This window comes from Erpetoichthys calabaricus, chromosome 16 (genome assembly GCF_900747795.2).
Source record: "Erpetoichthys calabaricus chromosome 16, fErpCal1.3, whole genome shotgun sequence".
In the NCBI taxonomy this organism is placed as follows: Eukaryota; Metazoa; Chordata; class Cladistia; order Polypteriformes; family Polypteridae; genus Erpetoichthys; species Erpetoichthys calabaricus.
The window spans coordinates 84,483,485-84,498,423 of record NC_041409.2 but is presented as its reverse complement, the minus strand read 5'-3'; the positions used below and the strand labels follow the sequence as shown (position 1 = coordinate 84,498,423).

Here is a 14,939-nt window from a genome sequence, read left to right as displayed (position 1 = left end):
ACAAAACGATACGGCTCAAGTGACGGGACCAAACACACGAACCCGCATGAAAAAAAAACAATACACGTCAGCGCATACAACGCGCTTCTGAAACCCCGGAAGAAAAAATGTCTCGGCTCCAAAAACGCAAAGCTCAACTAACACATTAACAGAAACGAGCGCAGATGGACAGACACAATAAACGTACACGCATACAGCACGCGTCTCAAAGTGCTGCATCGAAACAGGCAAGGGTTCAAAACGACACACCTCGAGTCTCAGAGATACAAAAACGGCAGCGAAGGGACAAAATAAATAAACGCAATTCATGAAAATTCATTGGGATTACTGAATGTCATTTGCAATCATTATCATTCACTTAACTTCCCTGAAGAAACAACTAGCAATACAAGTAATGAATTTACACGTTATTGTCAAAAGGGTCAAATTAGACTGCCTCCTTTACATTCATATCCTGCATATCTACAGAAGCTTCTAACTGACGACGTACCTGAAAGTGAAAACTTTATGAACTGCATTAGATCCTACAATACTTCATTTGCTTTTGCATCTAATGCCATCCAGTCACTTACTCAACACCATTGATAAACTTCTACAAACGTTGATAAATAATAATATTCTCTTTGGAGCAAAGGTACTTTTATTAGGGGGAGATTTTACACAGTGCTTAGCTATTGTTCCACATTCCATGCGCTCGGCTATTCTGCAGTCCACCTTAAAATACGCAGACAATTGGCATTGCTTTCAAAAGAGTTACGGAGATATTTGGAACAGCAATCTCATTACACCAAATACCCCTTTTAACACAACAAACTATATTATGTCCAAAAAATATTAATGTTGATCACATTAGTAACCAGGTCATTTCATTACTTCCTGGAGTTGCACAGCTCTTTCTAAGCTCTGACAAAGTTGACTGATGACGACAATGACCATCTTAATTTCCCCTTAGAATATTTGAACACTATTAACCCAGCCGGAGTACCACAACACAATCTTAGCCTTAAAAATGGAACAATAATCATGCTATTAAGAAACCTTAACACTAAACAGTGTTTATGCAATGCTACACGTTTAGTCGTCAACACCATGCCACACAATGTTATTGACGCAAAACTTCTTACAACATCAAATGCTAACAATACTGTTCTAATTCCTAGAATGAACCTTACAAGTTCTGACCTGGAATTACCTTTTACACTTAAACGGCGACAGTTCCCCATTAAACCTACCTTGGCCATGACCATCAACAAATCACAAGGACAAACAATACACAAAGTTAGCATCTACCTCTCTGAGCCCGTTTTTGGACATGCACAACTTTATTTGCTTCCTATATGCGTCATCTACACCTTCACACTATGCTATATCTCATTCATACATCACGCTGTTTGTAATTTCACAACACCAGGGGTTGGTGAGCGAAGCGAGCAGGGGGCAGAGCCCCCTAGTAAATGACTAACAAGCATAACCTATTACAGTGAGCTAATACATTTACAGTGTTTCAAGAGACAAGAAGTGGGACTGAAACATTTTTTTTCTAATAGTTTTTAAGGGAAATGTTATACTGCACAACATAGTTTTTTATTTGGATACATTTTTGTGTATCCATAGCTCTAAGTATGAAAAAATACTTCCCAAAATGTGCTAAAACATCTATCAATCCTTAATCTGCTTTAATCTATGGCTCAACATCCTTGTAGATGATTTATTAATAAAGATATTAGCCCAACTTACACCCTCCATAATTTAAACACTTAATTTATGTCACTTCCAAGGGATGACTAATCAACTCCATCAATCCTATTTATCACCTCAGACTCTGCAGTGCTGAACTTACTAGAGAAGTTCTTTTAAAAGTTAAGACCTTGGAGTAATATATAGAACCTAAAATATCAAAAGAGTATTTGGGCCTTCATGGCTTTCTCCTAACACACACTTTCTAGCTCTAGACTTGCCACTCTGTAATTATTATTTGTCAAGCCCCCTATTTTTATACCAATACAGGATTACAACAAACCAGAGACTTTCCTGGGAATACCAGAGGAAGGTAGGACTCAATCCTGGTATATTAAATTTTATATTTTACCTAATTTGTTTAATCCTTGCAACATGTGTTTGAAATCAGTAAAAGCGCCCCAAATGTTCTGACTATCTCACATTTTTGCCCAAATTAATGAACAGTTAAAAGAAAATCCATAATTTGAACAGCCCCTAAAAAATATTTACATTGCCATGTTGTTTGGGTCAGTCTGACCCACTGTTGACTTTATGGGATTTGTCACTGCATTTAGGGTAGTTTGTTCACAACCAAAAAAAAAAACACCTGAAATGCCATCTTTTCAAGTCAGAGAAGACTTTAAGCACTCTATGTTTAAAAACTGCTAAGAAGTTTCCAAATGTCACATTTTTCTACAGTTGCTACACATTTTCAATGCTGCTACGTTTTTTGGGTCAATTTTGACCCATCATATTTCTCAATTTTTTAAGCTTCTATAAAAGCTAAATTTCCCTTTGGGAAATGTAGAGTTCATTTTATCCATCTACTCTAGTGGATTATACTATCTATTTTTCAGTGGCATTTATTCTTCATTTAGGACACTTTGTTTACGTCCCATAAAAACATCCTAAATATCATCTGTTCTAAAATTTAGGATAAAATGGTTAAAGCAATCAATCAATATGCAATAGGCTGACTATCTAAAATACAAGTTCTTCTATAGCATGAATGCATAGAAAAGTTCTTTTAAGTGACATTAATGCGTACAGCCAGTTGTACTCTTCAGTTAGCCATTATGATGAGGGCACACTCCTCAGCTAGTGTTGCATTCAAAGTAGCCCATCTCACCAATTGAAGAATCTGCAGTTTTCTTTTTGGTTGTTAAATGTGCAACATATGTTCGCATATAAATGAATTGAAGTATGTTCTTATATATAATTTTCACTTTCTGCCAAATGCCCTTTGTGTGTTTGAAGTGTATGAAGTGCGACATTCACAAACTAGTATTCTTTACAATCAAACTGGGCAGTACAAAGGAAACTTACTTTTAATTTGAATAATTCCATTAACACTTAAATATGCAGTGTACACATTCATAACATAAGATCATAGAACATAAGCCATTTCTTTAGCTAATAGCTAAGCTGCCCTAATAACTCATACAGATTTTTCATAAAGGTTGTCAAGTTTTCTGCTTAAACTAGTTTGTTCCAGAGTGCCTCAACTCTTTGCATAAAGAAATTCCACTGATGTCCTCAAGTACATGATTCACCCTTAAGCTGAAGGAATATCGCTGGATCTACTTTATCTACTTTCGCTATGGGGATTTTAAAAACCTGGATTAGATCCCCATGGAGTCTCCTCTTTTCAAGACTAAATAAGAGTAATTTGGTCACATTAGGACATGTCCTTAAGTCCTGGGATGCACCTGGTTGCTCTCCTCTACACAGCTTCAAGTGCTGCTATGTCTTTCTTATACATTGGTGACCAGAACTGCACACAACACTACAGATGAGGTCTTACTAATGCATTATATAGTTTGACCGTAACACACCTTGACTTAAATTCAACAGTTTTTTATGATATAACCTAACATTTTTATTTGCCTTTTAATTGTTTCTGTCCATTGCTTAGTCAATGAAAATGTGTCAACATAAACCCTCAAATCCTTTTCAGAGGTTGCTTCTTGTATGACAGTGTCTACCACCTTATATTTATAACTGATGTTCCTTTTGTCCACTTGTAGTTTTTTACACTTTTCTACTTTGAACTGCATATTCTTGGTGTTCACCCAGTTCTGAAGGTAGTCCAGGTCATTTGGAATTATTTTTGCTCAGTATCTTCTCTCTCTCTCATTTTAGTGTGTGCTATGAATTTGACAAGTTTACTAACTATACCAGAATCGATGTCATTAATATAAATCAGAAAAAGTAACAGTTCAAGGACAGACCCCTAAGAGACTCATTGATGACATTAGTCCATGTGAAGCATTCTCCAATTATCTGCATTCTTTCTCCAGTTTTGTAGGTTACCTCTGATGCCTATAGCTTCTAATTTCAGAATTAATCTTTAGTGTGAGACAACTGAGTCAAAGGCTTTTTGAAAGTCCAAGTAAATTAGGTTGTATGCTTTGTTTTTGTTAACTATTCTGGTTGCTTCTTCAAAAAAATCTAAACGATTAGTTTGGCAGGACCCAAGTCAAAGTAAATATAAGGTACTTAGATTTACTATAGACTGCCATTAAAGCTCTCTCACTTTCTTAATAGTGGAGACATTTTATTTTTGTGTTACTACAGATGATGTATTATTTCTTGTTCAAATCTTGAAAAGACGCCACTGGCACTGTCAAAATGCAATTCTGAACTTTTTTCAAGCTGTTCTACAATACACCATGCATCCCATCAGCGTCACACTTAAAATCACAGCTACTCAATCTGGAGATGCCACACTCTCCTCTGTATCTTTTTGAGCTATGACAGAGGTTTTCCAGGACTGTTTCCCCGAGTCTGGTTATATACAGTATCACAAGTGCGTGCAAAATTGTGTACTGCCTAAACCCATCACGAGAAACACTGCCATTATAGTAAAATGAGGTTTATCCAAAGCAAACATACCCAGCTTAATGTCGATTTCAAAAGAATGCTTCATGGAATAACCTGCAGATGAGTATCCATTGGGTAAAGAAGACAGTTTTATGCAGCAGAACTCAGGCCTAATTAAGTTATTCACTAAACACAGGCCAACATTCTTATTTTTCACATTCAAACAACTGACATTTCATGAAAAGTGTTTTTTTCCCCCCGACAGTTATTACTTTTTATGAACAGTGTGTGGATATCTCAAGAAAATACAAACTGGTACGGATTTGTATAGTATTTGCCAAACATGCTCAGATACATCATTGTTTTCCTTTCAAAGTCTTGAACCTATCAGTGTCAACAGGTTTTGTGCTTAACCCAGCTGAATGCATGTATTTTTCTTAATAGAAATGATGCTTTTAGAATTTTATGAACACCATTGTAGACTGCTAAGGAATAAAGGTTTATTAATCAAACAAAATTCTACAGCAATCATATATAACTATAAGTGTAGGTATGTACAGTGGAGAAGGGCTGTCAAACTGAATGTCCCTATAAAATCTTGCAGTGCTTCTTTATATTCCCTGCTCTGTGCCCGAGTAAATACAAATTATTGTCAATTCACTAATAATCCAATTGCACTTCATTCTCTCAGAATATGGAACCAATGTACGAAGCACTAAGACAATGAAGCTCCAATTTGTTGCACCTCTACATGACAACCACCTTTCCCACCCTTTCAAACATATATAGTACTTAATGTTAGGAAAATGTCCAGGATTAAAACACTTAGAGACTTGTACATAGTTAATGTATAAACAATTATACTTCAAATTTAACTTTTCATCAACACAATTTTTCCACTACTTTCAAGCTAAAAACTGTGCTAAACAGAACCTGCCCAATTTCCTCCCCTCCCACCTTGTTCTATTCTAGAAGAAATACTGAACTGTCTTGAAGACTCAAATAGCATCTCTATAATTTATAAAAATATTTTTCAAGTCCATTCCTTTCAAAGATCCCAGGGTACATTTGGGAAAGGATCTGTCACTTATTTCAGAAAAGGAGTGGAAGGCAGCCATGCACAGAATACACTCTAGCTCCATATGTACAAAGCAATCATTCAACTTAAAATATTTTATTGAACGCATTTATCATTTTTAAAATTGTCCAAAATGTTTCCAGAGCAAGATTCACCCTGTGAACATTGCAGTCTAGCTCCAGCCTCACTCAACTACATGTTCTGGGCATGCACCAAATTAACAACATTTTGGACAAAAACCTTTGAGTGCCTATCAGACAGCCTTGGTGTCACAATCACATCGAACCCATTAACAGCTGTGTTTGGTGTGCTCACAGACAGGTTTAAAGTGGAGAAGGAGAAATAAATTGTAATTGCCTTTACCTCACAACTAGTATGTAGACTTATTTTGCCCAACTGGAAGAATCCCACCCCACCACTTCCAAGACAGTGGATAACTGATGTTCTATAATATTTGAAACTGCAAAAAATCAAATTCGCACTTAGAGGTTCTGTTCAAAACTAATCAATAACATTTTAGAATAAGCTTCCATTTCGAGGAAAAGGATATTCTTCCTTTCTTGCTGCTTTTAAAGAATAGCATTGGTTTTTGGCTCTCCTGTCTTTCTCTTTGGTGGTTGTTGAATTTTGCTTTGTTAAGTTTCACTTGATTGTATGGAATGTTATCTGTTTCTAATTAAGAATCAATTTTAAAAAGTTGAATGTCAATACTTGAATGGAATTCAAAAATTACATTCCAAATTGTGTATTAAAAAAAATTATTTATCTGTAAAAATTGACATTTGAATATAAAGGAATTGTCATTTGTTCTTCCTTGCACAATTTTTAGCATTGTATAATTCCAGACATTATAAACAGCATTGCATTATTTTACAAAAACTTTTTTGTATTTCACTTTCAGGATTAGCCTATTTGTATTTTTGATTTTTTAGCTTATCTTGTCATTAAAAATAATAAAAATAAAAAAAAAAGACATCTGAACACAACTTTTCAACAACAACTATTTCTACCTCTCTACTATGCTCATGGATCTACTGTTGTAGCAATAACAGATTTTTTTTTTTTAAACAATTCTCCAGTACCCTGAAAGCCACTTTGTGCCTGATGTCGGTTTTACTGATGGTTGATGCGAGAACCTTTAAGCTCCCATTGCTGCAAGCAAAAGCTGGCTTCCTTTTCACATAAAAAGACGATAATAAATGCCATGCTTCTTTTTCTCTTTTTGTTATCATAAAAAAAATCTTCCTTTTTAAAAAAGCCTTTCCAGTGTCGCTAATCCTCAGTATAGTTCTCAGCCAACCTGCAGTTCCACAAAAAGCCTCAGTCTAAGCTGACTGCTGACTTGACACACTATGCTTGAAACAATGATGTGTAACAAAAAAAAAAAAAAAAAAAAAGGTCACCTATTTCTACTTCTTTTGTAAAGTAAGAGAAAAACGCAAAAAAACTAATAAATATATAGATAGACGTCTAACATTGAATATGGGGAAAGAATGCACATAAAACTAAATAATGAAAGCAACAGTTGCACACACAAAAGAAACAAGTTTTAGTATATATTCTTGTTGCTAGAGGAAAAACAGATCAAAACTTGTAACAATACATTTAGTCATAGCAGAAGTCGAGAATAAGTTTATTCCCAATTCTTTTCTGCATGTTCAGCTCAAACAGGGACACAAGACACACACACACACACATCACAAAGAGTCTTGTCTTTCTCTATGTATAATCTGCCAATAATACACAAGCATTACACTGCACTACACGTATATTAAGGACTCTGGTTTCTTCCGAGTTACCTGGAAAAAAGGGTGCGTTTTAATTTCATCTGATCCATTAGGTCCTGAACCCAGCCTTTTCTTGGGGTCTTTGATTAGCAACCTCTGAATCAGGTCTTTAGTTTGAGGGCTTAGTCCTTGAGGAAAAGGAGGCTCACTTCTAAGTATTCTCCTGCAAAAATAAGACAACAGGCAACTAGTTTACAATAGATCAAGTAACAACTATATATTCCACAGTATGTAGTTGTGGCAACTTAATTTCTTCTTCACTTCATATTTTTCAGACTCATTAGCAAAACCCTAAAATATGTTAAGAGTTTTATTAAAGGCATTTTGAATAAAATAAAAATTTAAAGGCTGCAATTAGTAATCAGTAGTGTTACATAAGACAAAGACAATGTTACATATTTTTGGCCTTGGATAAACCTGACTAGAAGTTTGGACTGAAGTCAAATTATTCATGACAAAATTAATTTCATTCCTTATTTTTTTAATGTTTAGCTAAGCCTACACAAATAAAATTGAAGCCTCACTTAGATATATCAGCCTGTGAATTTTTCTCTCCATCTACAGTGAAAGGTGATGCTCCCGTCAGTAGCTCATACATGAGGACTCCAAGGCTCCACCAATCCACAGCCTGTAACAAAAGGAATCCACTAGTTACATTCAGGTCTTAAAGAATTTTACCATACCAACCATATGAAAACCCTTTAGTTTCATAAGAGTCACCAAAAAGGAGCACCTAAAAAGTACTAACAGTAATGCTTTATCTATTCACACTTATACATGTAATTTCCACTTGAGCTTTAAATATTTAGAATATTGTCAATCAGCTGGGCATTTACAGTCGTGAACCAATTTACGGCCAACCAAGTTTGAATCTATTTGTACTTAAGGCCAACGTTCCCTCTAATTTGGTTATAACTGATGAGTGGGTTTGAATCATTGATGAGCTGCTACTTTCCTTTCACAACCAATTTCTTTAGTTCTCCCACAATACACAAACTTTTCCCCATGAAGTATCAACTGATCTCCACAAACATGAAACGAATATTGCGAAGCAACAACACATGAACGACTAACAGGTTTTGTAGAGCACTTGGTCCCTGATGAAGTACTGAGTGATCGCCACAAAGCACTGACACATGAGGTTTCATGAGCACAGCTGCATGGCTCTTTCAAACTACTGCGTGGGAAGGGGAGTGACTGGCAAGACATTAGCTGAGCAGAAGTTCAAAACAGCTGTGTGGACCACTGAAAAAACGGCCCCCGAGATATGAATACTGGTTTGTGCCACTTTGTACTGGCAGTTAAAGTACGTATACCATTGACCCACACCAGACACACAGAGCATCAGTTATAATGACCTGGGTACATTGTGACTGACATATAGCTATAGTTTGACATGTGGCCAAATGACAGGTCTGAAATAGAGTTGCAAGTTGGTATAAGACTGTACTTTATTCAGACTGACTGCTAGTGATTGGTATTTGAGGACTAAGGCCAGGTTTATACTTCACGTGACACGATGTGTGAATGCAACTGCTACGCAAGCGCTGTGCTATTAATACTTGTGCGCACACTTTATGTAAATTTGGAAGGTTCCACCATGTGGCAGTACGAGATATCATCACGGTGAGAAAATGTTCGGCTTCTCTGTGTTGTGAATTGCCTGAAATTGAAACATCCATTAAATTCTGAGGACACCTTGCCACAATGTATCTGAAAAGGATGGATGTTTAATGATTACATGCATCAATCTAGGGATGTGCCCATTCCAGCTAGCATTGAGCAAGAGGCAGAAACAATTCCTGGATGGGACTTCAGCTCATCGCAAGGTGAATACAAGCACTCACACTAGCATCATTTTAGCATCACCAGATCTCCAAACTTTAATGTCTTTGGAAGGAAACCGGAGGACACTGTGGAAACCCACCAGGAAAACATGCAAAGACCAGCCAGGGAACACAAGGGACATGACTCCTAACTGAAAGGCAGAAGTGCTACCGCTGTGCAACTGTGCAGCCCCCACATCTGTAATTATTAACAGTATTCATTGAAGTTAACGATTTATCTATAAAATGTAATTTACACGCATTTCATCATGAAAGTGATATCAAGGATTCTAAATGTGCAGAGAGATGGAATATCATGAATGTAATGTGTTCTGTGTGGCAATTGCTGCTTGCCACTGCTGCAATGCAGGAGGGAGCCCCAGAAGCACGTAGCAATTAACAACTGGGTCAGTTTTAAGATAACGTTTAAGACAGTCTACTTCAATAATAAAATAAACTACGGGATTAAAGTGGACATTTCTAGATTTAAGCCGAAGTTTCCACTTTAATCACAAAATAGACCTTTTCACCGTGTCCCTAACTTTTTTTTCTCTGTGGCTCAAATACGCTGCCATACATTCTAATGCTGTTGTGAAGGTTCATATATAAAAAAAAAAAAAAAAAAAAAAAAAAAGCACAGAAGATGGTATGTAAGACTTTTAAAATGTATTGTGTCATTATGTTGGGGAATATGCAACTCTTGAATATAAAAGCACCACATATGCATTTGTATGTCGGCATTTTGCTTCACCACATTGAACCATTTATCAAACATCAAAGCTCGTACATTGATCCTGTACGATCCGCAAAGTGACTTTCTGTCACAAGAAGACAGTAAACGAAGACTCTGGCGTCACATTCCGACTTGATCACACTACTCCCCATGACTTTTTGCTGGTACTGCAACTTGCACAGTCGTCAAATTAATTTCTGAGGACATGCTCAGAGGATGCGTCAAATGAAAGTAGTAAATGTGTGGCAGCCATGCTGTGTGTGCAAACATGTTCTGAGCGTGAAGTATAAACCGGCCCCAAAACCAGACAGATCATTAATGTGTCAAAACAACTTCACTTCACTTACAAACCTTTCAAACCATTGCTCATACCTGAAGATGCCACTCAACTTTTGGCAAACAAGCAAACAGCAGCAAACCAATATGAACTCTGGCTGATCGGAAAAATATCTGAAAAATGATGGAGCACAATACCTTATCATGCCCAGAGTCACCTCCTTGGACTATCTCCGGTGCCATGTACTCTATCGTGCCACAAAAAGAGAATGCTCTCTCTTTCTGGAAAAATTAAACAATAGTTAAGTATTTCACATTTCCCATGATACATCTGAAGTGAACAAAGCACTACTTAAAAGAACTGACAGAAGATCAATCAGACTGCCAAAAAGCTTTTTCAAAAGCCACTTCCCTTTGTTCATAGCAATTAACCTGAAGTTTTGTTATTGAGGAAAAAATTAAATGCAATCTGTACAGCCTTCCCAAACACTATTATTCTATAGGAATTTCTTTAGTTGATGACATTACACTTTAATGAAAGCAAGGGAATAAATAGCAATGACTTAAATAGCACAGGTCTAATTGCAACAGCCTCTCAAGTTTGCTCTTTAACATATGCATAATAATGCTGTTAGGCTTTAAATTTCAAAATGCAATAAAATTAGTTTTATTATGGAAATAGAAAGAAAATGTCATTTATGAAGGGCTGCTGTGTGTCACTGCCAAAAGGATTTTTGCACAGCTGTATTTTCCTCATATTTACATTTCTCCATATTTAATAAGGCAAATCTAGTTTTGAGAAGTTACTTACACCCACCTCATCAACCACAAACTCTTTGCTTAGCCCAAAATCAGTCAAAACTACATGACCACTGGAGTCTAGGAGAATATTTTCAAGCTTGATATCTCTATATATAATGCCAAGCTGCAGAAAGAAGACCAGAAAACATTATTAAATTACATTTTATATAGTCTGAGAATAAGCAAGTTTGTAAAAAGGACCACAGTTAGGGAATTAATCAGCTCATTCACAATTAATCCACACGTCCAGATAAGTCTTGTTGACTTCGACTTCAGTATATTATCCAGCTAAACAAAGCCAACTAACCAATTATATCAATATCTGCACCCCTTCATGAAGCGAAGACTTTCACAACAGGATAGGATTGTAAGTGAGGGATACAATGAGAGGAACCCAGTAGTACAAAAATTACAGAGAATGTGAGAACAGTACAGAAGCTGCCTATCTTACCTTGTGTAAGTGTTCAAGTGCTAGGACTATCTCCCCACTGTAAAAGCAAACCTCACTTTCTTTAAAGCGCTCCTTCTGGGAAAGGTGTGTGAAGAGCTCCCCACCATTCACATAATCTGTAGCAGAAGACAGAAATATACTTTTTTTATATAAATTGCCAAGATGTCCTTATAGTGCACTCCTGTTTCTGACATCAAACACCATCAATGAAAGACAGCGAATCCAGGCACCTGTTCTCAAAAATTAAAAAAAAAACCAAAAAAACAGCACTCAAAATGGGGTAGACAATGTTGAAACAGTAGTGAAATTTGGAAATTATGCACTGAAATAAGGGACTGAATCTCCTATCATTTCTTTATTTGAACAGAGGACCCCAAGCACACCATAGCAGAGTCATGAAATACAGTTCAAACTCAAAGAGTTCAACTAGTAAACAAAGGGTTTAAAAAGCTTTGAACATAGATTCAGTGTTGTATATTTGGGCTCCAAGTTCACAAAACTAGTTAACCAATGCATGATTGCAGTGAGGGCATATAACAATATTTAGACCTGGCAATGCAAGAGACCAGTTAATTTATAGTCAATGATGATTTCTAGGGTCTACTGATGGAATGGATTGCATAAAAATAAGATGAAGTCCATGTATTTGTTAACAAGAGGAGGTGTATATTATTAGAATAAATTTAGCAGATTTAAAACAGATTCTATAGTGGAAATTATGGGCATTAGGAGACTGGAAGAAAAGTAGGCAGCCAAAAAAAAAAAATCTAATCACTTATCCAATACATATTCTGAACCTGATAAAGACAATTCACTATTATAGAATTTTACGACTTATGCCAGCAGCATTGGACACCATGCAGGAAGCAATCCTGATAGGCATTCAGTTCCACTGCACAGTACACTCACTAACACACAAAACACTTTATAGAGACGTCAGTCTGGCTAACCTGCATGTTTTTAGAATGTAGGAGGAAAGCTATGTTGTCAGTGAAAATGCATACTTACAGTATATCTGTACTGTTGAACTAGCGAATTCCAAGATAATTCAGGACATTTTAATTTAAACAAACTCTAAAGCAGTGTTTATAATAACATGCTTTTAAAATTTGGTTTGTCAGAGAATTATTCTTGTAGCTGTTTAACATTTTCTATTATAAGTTTTATATTAGCATAATATGTAACAGATGAGTCAAACTGAATTCATTTTCAAGTGTCACAACATCCTGGTGCTATCATTTTCCAAATATGACCCTCTTTTTTTTTTTTTGCATTTGTCCAAAATTGAATGCTTCCTGATGGAAATCAAACTTATCAGTTTTACATTAAACCATTGCTTCATAACTCCTGTAAAACAGTCTCTGTTGTGCTATTTTCAAAGTATCTTGTAATTAGACTGTTATTGCTTAGTCTGTGTACAAATACAGGATTACAATATTGAGGTTGCCTGCAGTATAATTGGTAGGCTGCATTACATTCACCAACATACCTTTCAAATATATAAACACACATATTATCTCTACGTTCATCAAATTTTAGATGTTATACCAATGAATAATAGTTTTGTCTATTTAAACTCCAAAATATTAGTAAGTAATGCTCTTGCTTTACCCGGAGAGAGGAAAAAAAATCTCTATATTAATATCAATGTTTAGGTACACATTATTCTCAAGATAATAAAAAGGTTACTAAATAAGCTAAAGGTTCAGCCATCTACCAAAGACATTGTGCATTAATTAGCTGGAATATATGACAGTAAGTAAAATCACATTTGTATGATACTTCTGCTTGATTAATAACCCATAATTAATTCACCAAACGCTCTTACCTAGAATAAGATGCAGCTTGGTATCAGTTTGGAAAGCGTAGTGCAGGGTGACCAAGAAGGGAGACTGGCGGATGTGTTCCAGCACCTGCCGCTCTGTCCTTGTGTGTTCCGCTGTTTTGGCTTTCTGAATGATTGTCGCTTTTTTTAGCACCTTCATGGCATAAAGCTTTCCTGTGTCATGTCCACTGATTTTCCTTACTAAAAACACTTTTCCATAGGCTAGTGAAAACAAAAAAAAATATACAGAGTTAGTCAACGGTTTAGGGCATATGGATTCCTTTTAACTCGACGAACTCTTTTCTGTACTAATTTAACATATAAACATGTGATTACACAGTATGCATAACCAGGGAGAAAAATTTCACAGAAAGCAAGCCTTAATATACCTAGGTGATCTGAGATTTCCATGTCTATGATGCACCAATGCTTTGTGAGAATTTTTTTTTTTTTTTTTAACAATTTGGCAGCCCGGCTGTACCTCAAGGACTGCACGCACATTAATTTGCCACTGGTAATCGTCTTAAATGAAACTTTATTTATTTATAAATGTAAAACAATACTATACTTGTTCTTGCAGTTTAAATTGGACTCTACAGAGCATAGGTGAAAATGTGGACAAAAGGCTTTCTCAATATGTCTATTGAATACTGAGCTACATCTTGAGATTGCGCACACAATGTAAAATCAACATATAATTTGGTGTTTTTTAAAAATTTAGAAGGTATACTTCATGAGATTTTATCGTTTTAAAAGAAGTCATGCTCTGTTCTTTGTCTCGTTGCCTGTTTCCCTGGGTGTTGTTTCTAGTAGTTCATTTTAATGCAACTGCCGTTTTTGCCAAAAGTGATTGTAACACTTAGGGTAGAGCCAGCTCAGACCAACACCCCTATCCAGACAAAATTTCCCCCCAACATAATTTCTTTTTCAGATATGTATATATGTTTTTTAATGAATGTGGTTTGATCATGACTGCAGCAGAGATTCAGTTCCCAGACTTGTCAACTACAATATCACACATCAGACTTGATGCAGTGTTACTTCATCTATAGTGATGTGTTTTGCCAGCTAAATATTAAGCCAACAGTGCATCAGCAGTTTTGTTTTTGTAGCCTTGTTAGCTGTATGCAGTGGTAGATTAAACTACTGAAGAATCATTCTTGACCTTGTGTGTCTATAATTATCTATTTCCTATTATTTTTTTAACATTATAATCTTGTGTTGCACAAAATGGTATATTCAGTGCTGTGTTGAATTTTCTGTGTGAATGAGCCCATTTACTTGCATGTGCCACCCCACACATAGATAACAACCTATGCTTTATTTTAGGCTTGATGAGCCCTGGCATATGCAGACATTCTTCTCAGGATTTAGATGAATAAGTCAACTCTCTGAAGCAACCCCTGAAAATAAAATTGCTTATTCCAATGTCCCACTCTTGTGCATTTAAATACTACTTGTGCAGAGTCAATACTAGCTCTCAAAGCACGAATATTCCTGCATCAGGAACAAAGATAGCCCAGAACAGCAAAACACTTCATGACTTTGGCAATGCAGAAACAATGTCTTGAGGCAGTCTTCAGTTGTATATACTGTCCATCTCAATTACTTTCATCAACT

The 14,939-nt window shown here is 36.0% G+C and overlaps 1 protein-coding gene across 1 annotated transcript in view; it reads right to left on the bottom strand.

Moving 5' to 3' along the window:
- The window catches only part of rps6ka5 (ribosomal protein S6 kinase, polypeptide 5), a 91,348-nt gene that overhangs the window by 25,818 nt on the left and 50,591 nt on the right, over window positions 1-14,939 (bottom strand). Inside the window, 6 exon segments of the mRNA XM_028822168.2 lie at window positions 7,420-7,570; window positions 7,932-8,035; window positions 10,441-10,524; window positions 11,060-11,167; window positions 11,495-11,610; window positions 13,323-13,541. Of these exon segments, the coding sequence (XP_028678001.2) occupies window positions 7,420-7,570; window positions 7,932-8,035; window positions 10,441-10,524; window positions 11,060-11,167; window positions 11,495-11,610; window positions 13,323-13,541 (782 nt within the window).